Consider the following 14,621-nt stretch of genomic DNA (forward strand, 5'->3'; position numbering starts at 1 on the left):
TGTACACTAAGAATTAATACAACATACTGTAAACAGCTTTATTTCTGCGCCGTTAAAATATTGCGAATACCACGCCAAAGAAAATACTGCGACGAGATATTTTTGCGAGTTTTTGTGTTGAGATGACCCCTCGTGTACCAAACAATAGACAGCTTCTCTCCGAAGCTAGTTTTTCTGAGTTGGCCGAAAAGTTGACCGGAAGAGATTGCGACCAATTATCAAATACGATAATTGAATCAACTCAGTGTCATGTCATGGGTGGACAAAATTGCAAAGGACACTGACGCAATCAAGCGAGGTTGGAAGAAGGCAGCATTACTGTGAGGTAACAGTGACACTAACTGGTCTGTTTACACTGTCATTTGTGATGTATTGTGTGACCATTCTGCATTCATTTGTGTTTTTAACTTATTGAGTAACTTGTAGTTCTGGTTGATGATTTCAACATTTGATGACGTGTTGCAATGAATAAAGTATGTATGTATTATTTATACTTATTTTTGCTTTTTTAATTTTTGCAATTGAGTCTCGTTCGCAAAACTCGCAATAATAAAACGGTCGCAAAAAATTCCCTGTTTACAGTAATCACATGGACTTTAAATTTGGCCCTTCTGGTGGTGTTGTGTACATCATAATCTTGCAATTTCAAATTTGCTCTCGTTGCCTTGCGAGATCAAAACATGGCCGCCTCCATGGAATGATTGAAGAATGTCAGTTTGGTGTATTGAGTCACTTTTTTCTCTTAAATTAGGATTATTTTTTTTTAAATATGAAAATTATGATGTGTTATTACTTAAGAATAGATGGTGATAAGTTAGGTTTTGGGGTGGAATATTCCTATAATTAATGACATCAGCTAGCACCATAGAAGGAATTTGTACAAAACTCTCTTCAAAGATATATGTATCAGTTTCTAATTCATCTGAGAAATTCAATTTTTTGAAAGCAGATTTCATCAACTACCAGATTTGTATCCAAGCATAGAGCGTCTGGCTGCCATATGAAATAGATGAGGATTTTGTTCCATTTTGGACCGAATATTGCTCTTTATTTTGAACTTCCAAATGCCAGAGACTCATTTCAGCATGGCCTCTCTTGAGACCCAACTGATGGTGTTATCAGCTTATCACATATAACCAATTAATGACACACAACCACAGCGCTTGACTTCCGTAGTCAGCAGGTGGATCTTCCTGATGCAGACATGACAAAAACCCTGCTTTCTTTGTAATCCTGTTTCTAGACATACTTACACTGTTATAGCTTAATTGGTTTGATTTAGCAGAAAACATTTGAAAGTAGTTGTGATGAAAACCAAACAAGAGATTCCCACTACCTTAACTGGTATATAAAAAATCAGTGGTTGTGTTTGACTAAATATATAGGATTAATGGCAGAGATAAAAAAATGCAATGTGAGACCTGATTTTATACAGATATCTGTATACTATCCACATCGATTTCATGCTTGCTGGCAATGAATTACCAAACACGTATTGATATTCCAGCATGCCTCATCGTTGAAACTGAAGAGGGAGAGCTTGCTGTCTATTGCCTGAATGGTTGTATTGCAATAAATTGGATTTCAAGAAGATGCGATGTGATATACTTTGGAATACACTGCAACACACTGAGAACTCATTTTATGGAAGTAAATGGTCAATTTTGCTGAACATTATTGTCATTTGATAGTGTCATTTAATATCTTTGTAGTGTGTTGTGTGCAGGGTTAGAAATAAATTCCTATTTTCATTTGTCCACAAAAAGTGATATGCTGCAGAGTTGCCTTCTACCTGATGGTAGTCCACAGGGAAACGTCACAAGTTCTTCCTGAATTTGACTTGTCTCAGACCAGCTGACTTATGTTAATTTTGAACCTGGGTGTTACCCAACATGTGTATTGTATATTCTCAACCAAATTTGGGAATTGACCTACATTTAACCTCGGCCAATATGGAGTTCAAGTGGTTTGAGGTGTCTCAATTTGCTGTGCTAATATAATATAACTTTCCATGAATTTAAGATTTGCCATTTCTAGTCTGCCCAAAAGGACCCTTATGTATGACATCTTTTGATAGAAAGTGTTAGCTTGACGCTGTGGGGTGTTGATGGCCCAGTCGTGTAGGGCTCCACAATTCGCTGTGCAGAGTTGCGTCCTTTTGGCACGCCAGAAATCTTTGATCGCCCGATTATGTTTCTTGGTCTGTCAGCTCCATTTCAGGAAACTGGTAAACGTCTAAGACATGCATCACTTCGAGATTTCATCACTCCTATTAAGCTGACACTTTGTGATATGACTGGAATACTGTTCAACCCAACTCACTCACTCAAACTTTGCCCTGTCAGTATTCTTGATCCGAACTGGTCCCCGGCACCCAAGATAAATCCCAGATAAGTAGAATACACAGAATAAATCACTAAAATCCAATTACATACAAATGCACAAAAATACAAAATATACAAAACCAATGTTATTACAAATGAAAGGAAGTGTTTGTTGCAAATGCACTGCAGATTGCTTTCCTGGTTTGTCTTTCTTGCGTATGCCAGGATCTGGTTTGACAACACCGTACTCATAGTCACGAGTTTCACCAAAGCAGGAGACCCTTGAGGATTCGGTGTAGAATAGGTCTTCAGCAACCCATGCTTGTAATAAGAGGTGACTGGGATCGTGTGGTGAGGCTCGCTGACTTGGTTGATGCATGTCATCGTATCTCAATTGCATGGGTCGTTGCTCATGATATCAATCACTGGATTGTCAGGTCCAGACTTGATTAGTTACAGACCGCCATCATATAGTTGGGGCATTAAACAACAAACAAAGAAATCAAAGCATGTCTAGGACATGTCTCACTTCAGGCTTTCCGCCCACTTGAAGCCAGCTGATGTGTCTGTGGTTTGTTGTTAATGCCATACTCAGCAATATTCCAACGAAATGAAATAATTGAGTCTGGACCAGACAATCCAGTGGTTGATATTGTGAGCAATGATCTATGCCATCATGTTATGATGACATGCAACCAAGGTTAATCCATTTAGTCACCTCTTACGACCAGCAAAGGTTGCTGGGAACCTATTCTATCCCAGAATACCCCTGGGGCTGAGACTTCTGATTACTGAAAAATCTGTTCAAAATTAATGTAAAGGCAGACTCATTCCCACACTTATTCCTGATGAAAATATGTAATATTTAGCACTTCATCCATTGAGCATCGATTTGAAGGAAAGCTTGTTGATATTCCAATCGCTTTCTTTGGTTAGAATAGACCAAGTGATCTTGTAAGAGAAATCCATGAATCATTGCAATTTTCTTTGAAGGATATCGGGTAAAAACTTTGGTTAGTTTATGGTTTGTGATGTTCGGCTCGTGTCCAACAACCTCATTGATGGCTTCTGGCGGACAAGTCTGTGATTGAGACATGTTAGTCTTCTGGTTGCCATGACAACATGTCCCCCATGAAATGTTAAAAGCTACGTACTTAAATGATATTCTGAAAGTTGATCTATGTCCAGAATCCCAGGAGATGACGCCACAGAAACAAAAGCAGATCGACAGGTCAGATTTTCGAAGAGGTAATTTTCACGAGGATTGAATCAGAACATGCAAGCTCTAAGCGTTATCATTCTCTGTTTTTCTCCACATATTGTCTTGATTTTCTCTCTTGTCATGAACCAAGAACCTGTCATTTCTTCGGATTCTCTGATCAATCAAAGAGTATAAGTATCAGCCACTTTTTGCTCACATCTCGTGCACAAGCCATATGAGTTGCCATTTTCCACAGAGAATGCCCTCTGGCATACATTATTTGTGTTTGGGTGTGTTTATTTCAGATGTTCGATTAGAAGGAGAGGTGTCTAAATCTTTGAATTCTTTTCAGCCTGTTCTCAACTTGTTCCCATCTTGGCTCAATCTTGTGCCAAATCTTGGCTCCATCTTATTCCAATCTTGGCTCCATCTTGTTCCCATCTTGGCTCCATCTTGTTCCCATCTATGCTCCATTTTGTTCCCATCTTGTTCCCATCTTGGCTCCATTTTGTTCCCACCTTGGCTCCATCTTGGCTCCATCTTGTTCCCATCTTGGCTCCATTTTGTTCCCATCTTGGCTCCATTTTGTTCCCACCTTGGCTCCATCTTGGCTTCATCTTGTTCCCATCTTGGCTCCATTTTGTTACCACCTTGGTACCATCTTGGCTCCATCTTGTTCCCATCTTGGCTCCATTTTGTTCCCACCTTGGATCCATTTTGTTCCCACCTTGGCACCATCTTGGCTCCATCTTGTTCCCATATTGGCTCCATCTTGTTCCCATCTTGGCACCATCTTGGCTCCATCTTGTTCCCATCTTGGCTCCATTTTGTTCCCACCTTGGCTCCATTTTGTTCCCATCTTGTTCCCATCTTGGCTCCATTTTGTTCCCACCTTGGCTCCATCTTGGCTCCATCTTGTTCCCATCTTGGCTCCATTTTGTTCCCATCTTGGCTCCATTTTGTTCCCACCTTGGCTCCATCTTGGCTTCATCTTGTTCCCATCTTGGCTCCATTTTGTTACCACCTTGGCACCATCTTGGCTCCATCTTGTTCCCATCTTGGCTCCATTTTGTTCCCACCTTGGCACCATCTTGGCTCCATCTTGTTCCCATCTTGGCTCCATCTTGTTCCCATCTTGGCTCCATCTTGTTCCCATCTTGGCACCATCTTGTTCCCATCTATGCTCCATTTTGTTCCCACCTTGGCTCCATCTTGTTCCCATCTTGGCTCCATTTTGTTCCCACCTTGGTTCCATCTTGTTCCCATCTTGGCTCCACCTTGTTCCCATCTTGGCTCCATCTTGTTCCCATCTTGGCTCCATCTTGTTGCCACCTTGCCTCCATCTTGTTCCCATCTTGGCTCCATTTTGTTCCCACCGTGGCTCCATCTTGTTCCCATCTTGGCTCCATCTTGTTCCCATCTTGGCTCCATCTTGTTCCCATCCTGGCTCCATGTCATGAGAATGTATCGTTTGATGTGACAGTAACATAAACATGAGTACTTGATTTGGAGACAGATGTATCTACTGTTCATCAACTCTTCACAACTGAGCAAAATTGTGTACCTCAACCTTCTTAAAGTAGTCAGCAGGACCTGAGTGGTTTTAACCCCCTTGCAGAAATATTCCAGCAGAATGTTGATAATTATTCAACCTCTGGGGACTCATGAATAGTCAGTTGTTTCTTGCAGAATCAATATGTGCGTAGATCCACCTGCCAAGTGTTAGAAACTCTAATACATGATGATGGTTTGTGGAAGATGATACCGTGTTATCCAGCTCATATTTCAAGGATACATGGTGCTCCACCGTGTTGAATGGACCATACTTGTCACAAGTGAGAAAATGTAGAGTGAACATGTAAAAAGATGTCTTCCTTTGAGTGCCTTTTCAGGACATTGGAATTCATCCTTGGACCTATTATTAATGGGATAAGCTTCATAGGGACTTTGCTGTGAAATGATTAAAACGGTAAAATGTTTTTTTCTGATTAGGATTGCTTTACTGAAGTAATGCTATTACTAAAGTCCCAATGTACCATGCTACTCAAAAGAAGTTAAAGAACACCCAAGTGACTATAGTTTATCTGTCATGATTGGTGGGTATTGCAACACACAGGCTTCCATTTGCGAATGTTCTTTAACTTGTTATACCCCTGACCTAACGTTGCAGGGAATTCTGTCCATAGTTATGTTTCACTTTTTAAGTTTGAATTTATTTACTTTAACATTTGTTCGACCTATAACTTACTACAAAATACTAAATGGATTCTTTTCAAATTTAGCGAACAGTTTTGAGAAGAGGTGCAGTGAAAAGAATGATTTTGATATAATATGAATTTTTACATGAATATAGAATATTTGTTTTACTTGTCCTGATGCTGTGTGCTGTGTTTACCCTGGTGCTGTGTCCTGGTGCTGAGTGAGCCCTATTGCTTTGTGTGTCCTGGTGCAAGGTTTACCCTGGTGCTGTGTCCTGGTGCTGTGTGCTGTGTTTACCCTGGTGCTGTGTGAGCCCTATTGCTTTGTGTGTCCTGGTGCCAGGTTTATCCTGGTGCTGTGTGCTGTGTGCTAGGTTTACCCTGGTGCTGTGTGCTGTGTTTATCCTGGTGCTGTGTGCTGTGTGCTAGGTTTACCCTGGTGCTGTGTGCTGTGTTTATCCTGGTGCTGTGTGCTGTGTGCTAGGTTTACCCTGGTGCTGTGTGCTGTGTTTATCCTGGTGCTGTGTGCTGTGTGCTAGGTTTACCCTGGTGCTGTGTGCTGTGTTTATCCTGGTGCTGTGTGCTGTGTGCTAGGTTTACCCTGGTGCTGTGTGCTGTGTTTACCCTGGTGCTGTGTCCTGGTGCCAGGTTTATCCTCGTGCTGTGTGCTGTGTGCTGTGTTTACCCTGGTGCTGTGTGCTGTGTCCTGGTGCCAGGTTTATCCTGGAGCTGTGTGCTATGTTTACCCTGGTGCTGTGTGCTGTGTTTACCCTGGTGCTGTGTGCTGGTGCCAGGTTTATCCTGGTGCTGTGTGCTGTGTTTACCCTGGTGCTGTGTGCTAGGTTTACCCTGGTGCTGTGTGCTGTGTTTACCATGGTGCTGTGTCCTGGTGCCAGGTTTATCCTTGTGCTGTGTGCTGTGTGCTGTGTTTACCCTGGTGCTGTGTGCTGTGTCCTGGTGCCAGGTTTATCCTGGAGCTGTGTGCTATGTTTACCCTGGTGAAGTGTGCTGTGTGCTGTGTTTACCCTGGTGCTGTGTGCTGTGTCCTGGTGCCAGGTCTATACTGGTGCTGTGTGCTATGTTTACCCTGGTGCTGTGTGCTGTGTGCTGTGTGCTGTGTTTATACTGGTGCTGTGTGCTAGGTTTATCCTGGTGCTGTGTGCTAGGTTTATCCTGGTGCTGTGTGCTATGTTTACCCTGGTGCTGTGTGCTTAGTGCTGTGTGCTTAGTGCTGTGTGCTGTGTGCTAGGTTTATCCTGGTGCTGTGTGCTGTGTTTACCCTGGTGCTGTGTGCTGTGTGCTGTGTGCTGTGTGCTGTGTTTATCCTTGTGCTAGGTTTATCCTGGTGCTGTGTTTACCCTGGTGCTGTGTTTACCCTGGTGCTGTGTGCTGTGTGCTGTGTTTACCCTGGTGCTGTGTGCTGTGTGCTGTGTGCTGTGTGCTAGGTTTATACTGGTGCTGTGTGCTGTGTTTACCCTGGTGCTGTGTGCTGTGTCCTGGTGCCAGGTTTATACTGGTGCTGTGTGCTATGTTTACCCTGGTGCTGTGTGCTGTGTGCTGTGTGCTGTGTTTATACTGGTGCTGTGTGCTAGGTTTATCCTGGTGCTGTGTGCTAGGTTTATCCTGGTGCTGTGTGCTATGTTTACCCTGGTGCTGTGTGCTTAGTGCTGTGTGCTGTGTGCTGTGTTTACCCTGGTGCTGTGTGCTGTGTTTACCCTGGTGCTGTGTGCTGTGTGCTGTGTTTATCCTTGTGCTAGGTTTATCCTGGTGCTGTGTTTACCCTGGTGCTGTGTGCTGTGTGCTGTGTTTACCCTGGTGCTGTGTGCTTAGTGCTGTGTGCTGTGTGCTAGGTTTATACTGGTGCTGTGTGCTGTGTTTACCATGGTGCTGTGTGCTCTGTGCTGTGTGCTGTGTGCTGTGTGCTGTGTTTACCCTGGTGCTGTGTGCTGTGTCCTGGTGCCAGGTTTATCCTGGAGCTGTGTGCTATGTTTACCCTGGTGAAGTGTGCTGTGTGCTGTGTGCTGTGTTTACCCTGGTGCTGTGTGCTGTGTTTACCCTGGTGCTGTGTGCTGTGTGCTGTGTGCTATGTTTATACTGGTGCTGTGTGCTGTGTTTACCCTGGTGCTGTGTGCTGTGTGCTCTGTGCTGTGTGCTGTGTGCTAGGTTTATCCTGGTGCTGTGTGCTGTGTTTACCCTGGTGCTGTGTGCTCTGTGCTGTGTGCTGTGTGCTGTGTGCTAGGTTTATACTGGTGCTGTGTGCTGTGTTTACCCTGGTGCTGTGTGCTATGTTTATACGGGTGCTGTGTGTGTCCTGGTGCTGTGTGTGACCTGGTGCTGTGTGTGTCCCAGTGCTGTGTGTGTCCTGGTGCTGTGTGTGTCCTGGTGCTGTGTGTGTATCGGTGCTGTGTGTGTCCTGGTGCTGTGTGTGTCTCAGTACTGTGTCTGCCCCATTGATGTGTGTGTCCTGGTGCTGTGTGTTTCCTGGTGTCGTGTGTGTCGGTGCTGTCTGTGTCCCAGTGCTGTGCCTCCCCCATTGATGTGTGTGTCCTGATGCTGTGTGTATCCTGGTGTTGTGTGTTTCCTGGTGCTGTATGTGTCGTGGTGTTGTGTGACCTGGTGCTGTGTGTGACTTGGTGCTGTGTGTACCCTGGTGCTGTGTGTGTCGTGGTGCTGTGTGACCTGGTGCTGTGTGTATCCTGGTGCTGTGTGTATCCTGGTGCTGTGTGTACCCCGGTGCTGTGTGTGACCTGGTGCTGTGTGTGACCCGGTGCTGTGTGTGTCCCAGTGCTGTGTGTGCCCCGGTGGTGTGTGTGTCGTGGTGCTGTGTGTATCCCGGTGCTGTGTGTGTCCTGGTGCTGTGTGTATCCTGGTGCTGTGTGTGACCTTGTGCTGTGTGTGACCTGGTCCTGTGTGTGACCCGGTTCTGTGTGTACCCCGGTGCTGTGTGTGACCAGGTGTTGTGTGTGACCTGATGCCGTGTGTTTCCTGGTGCTGTGTGTGTATCAGTGCTGTGTGTGACCTGGTGCTGTGTGTGACCTTGTGCTGTGTGTGTATTGGTGCTGTGTATATCCCAGTGTTGTGTGTGTATCAGTGCTGTGTGTGACCTTGTGCTGAGTGTGTATTGGTGCTATGTGTGTCCCAGTGCTGTGTGTATCAGTGCTGTGTGTGACCTGGTGCTGTGTGTATCCTGGTGCTGTGTGTGACCTTGTGCTGTGTGTGTATTTATGCTGTGTGTGTCCCAGTGCTGAGTATGTATTGGTGTAGTGTGTGTCCCAGTGCTGTGTGTGTCCCAGTGCAGTGTGTGTCCCAGTGCTGTGTGTGTATTGGTGCTGTGTCTCCCCATTGATGTTGATGTCCTGATGGTGTGTGTGTCCTGGTGTTGTGTGTTTCCTGGTGTTGTGTGTTTCCTGGTGTTGTGTGTGTCGTGGTGCTGTGTGTGTCGTGGTGCTGTGTGTCCCAGTGCTGTGTGTGACCAGGTGCTGTGTGTGACCCAGTACTGTGTGTATCCTGGTGCTGTGTGTGACCCGGTGCTGTGTGTGACCAGGTGCTGTGCTGTGCTGTGACCCGTTGATGTGTGTGTCCTGATGCTGTGTGTGTCCTGATGCTGTGTGTGTCCTGATGCTGTGTGTGTCCTGGTGTTGTGTGTTTCCTGGTGTTGTGTGTGTCGTGGTGCTGTGTGTGACCAGGTGCTGTGTGTGACCCGGTGCTGTGTGTGTATTGGTGCTGTGTCTCCCCGATGATGTGTGTGTCCTGATGCTGTGTGTGTCCTGGTGTTGTGTGTTTCCTGGTGTTGTGTGTGTCGTGGTGCTGTGTGTCCCAGTACTGTGTGTATCCTGGTGCTGTGTGTGACCCGGTGCTGTGTGTGACCCGGTGCTGTGTGTGACCCGGTGCTGTCTGTGACCCGGTGCTGTGTGTGACCCGGTGCTGTGTGTGACCCGGTGCTGTGTGTGACCCGGTGCTGTGTGTGACCCCGGTGCTGTCTGTGACCCGGTGCTGTGTGTGCCCCAGTACTGTGTGACCCAGTACTGTGTGTATCCTGGTGCTGTGTGTGACACGGTGCTGTGTGTGACCAGGTGCTGTGTGTGACCCGGTGCTGTCTGTGACCCGGTGCTGTGTGTGACCCGGTGCTGTGTGTGACCCGGTGCTGTGTGTGACCAGGTGCTGTGTGTGACTAGGTGCTGTGTGTGACCCGGTGCTGTGTGTGACCCGGTGCTGTGTGTGACCAGGTGCTGTGTGTGACCAGGTGCTCTGTGTGACCCGGTGCTGTGTGTGTATTGGTGCTGTGTCTCCCCATTGATGTGTGTGACCCGGTGCTGTGACTCCCCATTGATGTGTGTGTCCTGATGCTGTGTGTGTCCTGATGCTGTGTGTGTCCTGATGCTGTGTGTATCCTGATGCTCTGTGTATCCTGGTGTTGTGTGTTTCCTGGTGTTGTGTGTGTCGTGGTGTTGCGTGTGTCATGGTGCTGTGTGTCCCAGTGCTGTGTGTGGCCAGGTGCTGTGTGTGCCCCAGTACTGTGTGTATCCTGGTGCTGTGTGTGTCCTGGTGCTGTGTGTGTCTTGGTGCTGTGTGTGTCCTGATGCTGTGTTTGTCCTGATGCTGTGTGTATCCTGGTGTTGTGTGTTTCCTGGTGTTGTGTGTGTCGTGGTGTTGCATGTGTCTTGGTGCTGTGTGTCCCAGTGCTGTGTGTGACCAGGTGCTGTGTGTGCCTCAGTACTGTGTGTGTCTTGGTGCTGTGTGTGCCTCAGTACTGTGTGTGTCTTGGTGCTGTGTGTGTCCTGGTGCTGTGTGTGTCCAGATGCTGTGTGTATCCTGGTGTTGTGTGTTTCCTGGTGTTGTGTGTGTCGTGGTGTTGCGTGTGTCGTGGTGCTGTGTGTCCCAGTGCTGTGTGTGACCCGGTGCTGTGTGTGACCAGGTGCTGTGTGTGCCCCAGTACTGTGTGTGTCGTGGTGTTGCGTGTGTCGTGGTGCTGTGTGTCCCAGTGCTGTGTGTGACCAGGTGCTGTGTGTGACCAGGTGCTGTGTGTGTCCTGGTGCTGTGTGTGCCCCAGTGCTGTGTGTCCCAGTGCTGTGTGTCCCAGTGCTGTGTGTGACCAGGTGCTGTGTGTGACCAGGTGCTGTGTGTGCCCCAGTACTGTGTGTGTCTTGGTGCTGTGTGTGCCTCAGTACTGTGTGTGTCTTGGTGCTGTGTGTGTCCTGGTGCTGTGTGTGTCCTGGTGCTGTGTGTGTCTTGGTGCTGTGTGTGTCCTGGTGCTGTGTGTGTCCTGATGCTGTGTGTGTCTTGGTGCTGTGTGTGACCAGGTGCTGTGTGTGCCCCAGTGCTGTGTGTGACCAGGTGCTGTGTGTGCCTCAGTACTGTGTGTGTCTTGGTGCTGTGTGTGTCCTGGTGCTGTGTGTGTCCTGGTGCTGTGTGTGTCTTGGTGCTGTGTGTGTCCTGGTGCTGTGTGTGTCCTGATGCTGTGTGTATCCTGGTGTTGTGTGTTTCCTGGTGTTGTGTGTGTCGTGGTGTTGCATGTGTCTTGGTGCTGTGTGTGCCTCAGTACTGTGTGTGACCAGGTGCTGTGTGTGCCCCAGTACTGTGTGTGTCTTGGTGCTGTGTGTGCCCCAGTACTGTGTGTGTCTTGGTGCTGTGTGTGTCCTGGTGCTGTGTGTCCCAGTGCTGTGTGTGACCAGGTGCTGTGTGTGCCCCAGTACTGTGTGTGTCCTGGTGCTGTTTGTGTCCTGGTGCTGTGTCTATCTGGCACCGTCTTAACTGTTCCAGTTCAGTCATGGCACTTCAGGTACTTGTTCCTTTCAGAACCAAGCCCTTTGCACAAGGAAAGTGAATACATTATGCACGGGAAATGAACATGATTTTGATGGAGTGATTGATTGTATTGCCTCCTCGAGAATTCCCTGCTTATGCCAACACTGCCATCATTCAATATGAAATCAATAAATGATATTGATTAGGCTGTCCAATCATGGCACTTGTTGGACCCACTGTTGCACTGGTCATACACAAATGACAAGAGAAAGTTGAAAAGAGGTTGATATTCTTGTGTGAAGTTGTTAATTGCTACAAATTGAATCTGTCAATAGTAGGCAGGTGCCACAACAGATCAGCTCAGGCCGTTGCCATGGCAATAAGATCTTATACTGGGTTGATTCAGAGGATAGGTCCATTGATTTTGGGAGCTCAGGAAGTTGGAGTGACCGTTTTTGACTGGCGCTCTGTTTGCAGTGCTATAACATGGCATATATAGGGTTCCCTTGGCGCTTTATGTCTTTGTAAACCTCTGCCTCTACTCCCACTGAGAGCTGTTCACACATGGGATGTTTGCATAGAACTGCGGCATAGAATAACTAAATAACACACTCCAACAAGGCTGGTCAATTCGCTTGGATCTCTTCGAGAGAATTGAATTTAGATCCTTGATTTATTCTAACTATAATGGAGGAAATCCTTTTAAGCAGCTTCTACATGTTTTTGACAGATAAAACTTTTGCTTTTAGTTTGATTTTAAAGATTTTGTCGTGTTTGTGAATGGGTGATAGCTGGTGTTAGATTGTGCCTGCGGCGTGGATGCCAATTTATGTACATCGGAAATGGCCATACAGATGATAATTATTGTTTCGTGAAATACATGTTTTTCTTGTTTGGGTTATTGACAAAACTAGTTCCCTAATTTGAAAAGAAGAAATTAGATTGAAACAGAGATATGAAAAAATCTAAATTCATCTCATTCAACTTCCATGAAAATTCAGCCAAAAAAGCTAATGCAATATCACTACAAGACCACTCCAGGATCCACATTTGTCAATGTTTGGTAAAAAACGATGATTGAAAGTAAAATTGTCCATTGACAAGAGGAATTTGAGAAGAAGAACACAGGATTCGGCCTCTTTATCAATGATTGATCAGAAAGCCTGGACTACGAGACAGCCATATGACCGAGGAGACTGGACGAATGCTTCTCCCCTTCTCACCGTCAGCGCCATGCTTGATGCAGTTGTTGCGATTACTGGACCAAGTCAAGTTAATATTTATGAAAAAAAGATTGGCAGAGGTTGAAACCATAAGCAGTTGGACTAAGAAAGTGTGTTACGTCCGTCCCCTATCTTTGCATTCTCATCAGTAATGATAGATCCGCAGCCGGCCGCTTCCTGACGTCTATTTGATCATGAATCCAGTCATAGGCCAGTCATTTCTCTCTCTACCCCATCATCGCTGCCTTTGGCTGCCTATTGATTTTATATTGCGATCTATTCACTCGTGCCTCATGGGATAGAATCGGTGTGATTGAATAGGTGGGAGCAATGGTTTTCAATGTGACGGGCCTTCTTTAGGGCTTGATTAACACTGGCTATTTTCAACTGGTATTCAACTCCCCTGCTTTTAAGACCAGCTTGCATTTTTCCTTTTCTACTAATTTCTGTTTCAGAGGTCGTGTTTTGAAGGTTTTGTTGAGTAAAACATTCCAAGAATTCTGTAATTTCTTGAATACCCTTGCTGATATGTTTTCTTGAAGAACAGAATTTCTAGGAATCATTGGAAGTCCTCTTGTTTGGCATGGCCATGGATATCCTTGCTTTAAAAGTATCAAATAAACATGTAAATGGATTTTGCAAGGGTGGCACCTTTGGCTTATTAAAAACAATTATTAAGAAACTTGCTCTGTAAAATAAACACTTTTATATGACATTTCCAAATATGTTTTAAAGAGTTTCATTGGTGCTTTCAATATTTCAAATATTTATGATGTTAAAGATTTGGATGCTCTTTGAATAGCATTTGGTTATCAAGTTGGCTCTATGTTTGATAATAATCTACTTTATATTCTAATGAATTTAATGAAACCTGTTTGCTGTAATCAATATTAGCCTAGCCGTAAATGGGATTGTTTAAATGTTTGATGGTCGTTCTGGACCAAAGGTCGTGACTTGTGACCTTGTGCAGAAGGGCATAACAGTCCCTCGGGTTTCATTTGATTTGGTTTTGCTCTTGTAGGAATTAAGTTTGAGTCATCCTAGATTTGTATGACAGAGATTGGAATTAATAGATTAACATAAAGATCCAGAAAGGACTATTAGCATTCCTTTGTCTTGTTATCGATATGAATTGTAAATAATTCATGGAAAATTGGCGATAACTGATTTAATATCTTCAGACTAATTGTATCAAATAAAAGTCCACATCAATTTGAACTGCTCGTTTTGGGTTTTGAGGCTGGTGGTTGTGGTTATTGTATATGTGTTGTATGTCGTCAAAGATGAATCTGTTTAAAAATTGAAAATAATGTTAGAAAATTAAGAATTATTTTAAAAATGATATAAAAAGTTATGTTATGTTAAAAAATATTTAAGAAATTGTATTTTCTCCATACCTTCCTTCCTTGAAGCCTCGGGTCTCTCCTATCAGTTACTCTCTCACTCCTTGCATCACTCACTCACTCACACACTCACCCAACGTTAACAATTCATATGATATTCAACCAGTTTGTTTAGCAATTTTGTGGGAAAGAAAAACTCACAAAAATATAGACACAATGTTCCACCATTGATACTATGCGGTGCCATCTAATTCCTCCTTTGGTTGTAGTGTATGCCGTCAGACACATAAAACTCTTCCTGTTGGCTGAACCTCATTTGTGGTATGGACAATGGGTCTGTCTTCAGTCAAGGGTTAAGATCCAACATGGCAGATATCATGGTCCTCAACTGGTGGTTCGTCTACCAAGTCTGTTGAGACAAAAGAATGCAACAGACATTACATGGACTATATCCTACATACGTCACTGATACAAGGTCACTCTCAAGGTCGTCCTTGAGACTCAAATATATATGCTCATGATATACTGTTATTTCAAAGCACACTCGTCTCGTGTTCTTCGGTATTTCATGGATTTGCCTTAATTAA

At 45.1% G+C, this 14,621-nt stretch overlaps 1 protein-coding gene across 1 annotated transcript; it reads right to left on the bottom strand.

Moving 5' to 3' along the window:
- Positions 1 to 4,168: 4,168 nt before the first annotated feature.
- Positions 4,169 to 4,978, bottom strand: LOC139479394 (protein TolB homolog). Its single transcript, XM_071262247.1, has one exon. The coding sequence runs from the start codon at positions 4,976 to 4,978 to the stop codon at positions 4,169 to 4,171; it is 810 nt and encodes a 269-aa protein (XP_071118348.1).
- Positions 4,979 to 14,621: the final 9,643 nt, after the last annotated feature.

This window comes from Haliotis cracherodii, unplaced genomic scaffold, assembly GCF_022045235.1.
Source record: "Haliotis cracherodii isolate W230 unplaced genomic scaffold, xgHalCrac1.p SCAF_4, whole genome shotgun sequence".
NCBI lineage: Eukaryota > Metazoa > Mollusca > Gastropoda > Lepetellida > Haliotidae > Haliotis > Haliotis cracherodii.

Coding starts and splice junctions, on each gene's coding strand:
- LOC139479394 (XM_071262247.1), bottom strand. CDS start 4,978: ATGGAGCCAGGATGGGAACAAGATGGAGCCAAGATGGGAACAAGATGG.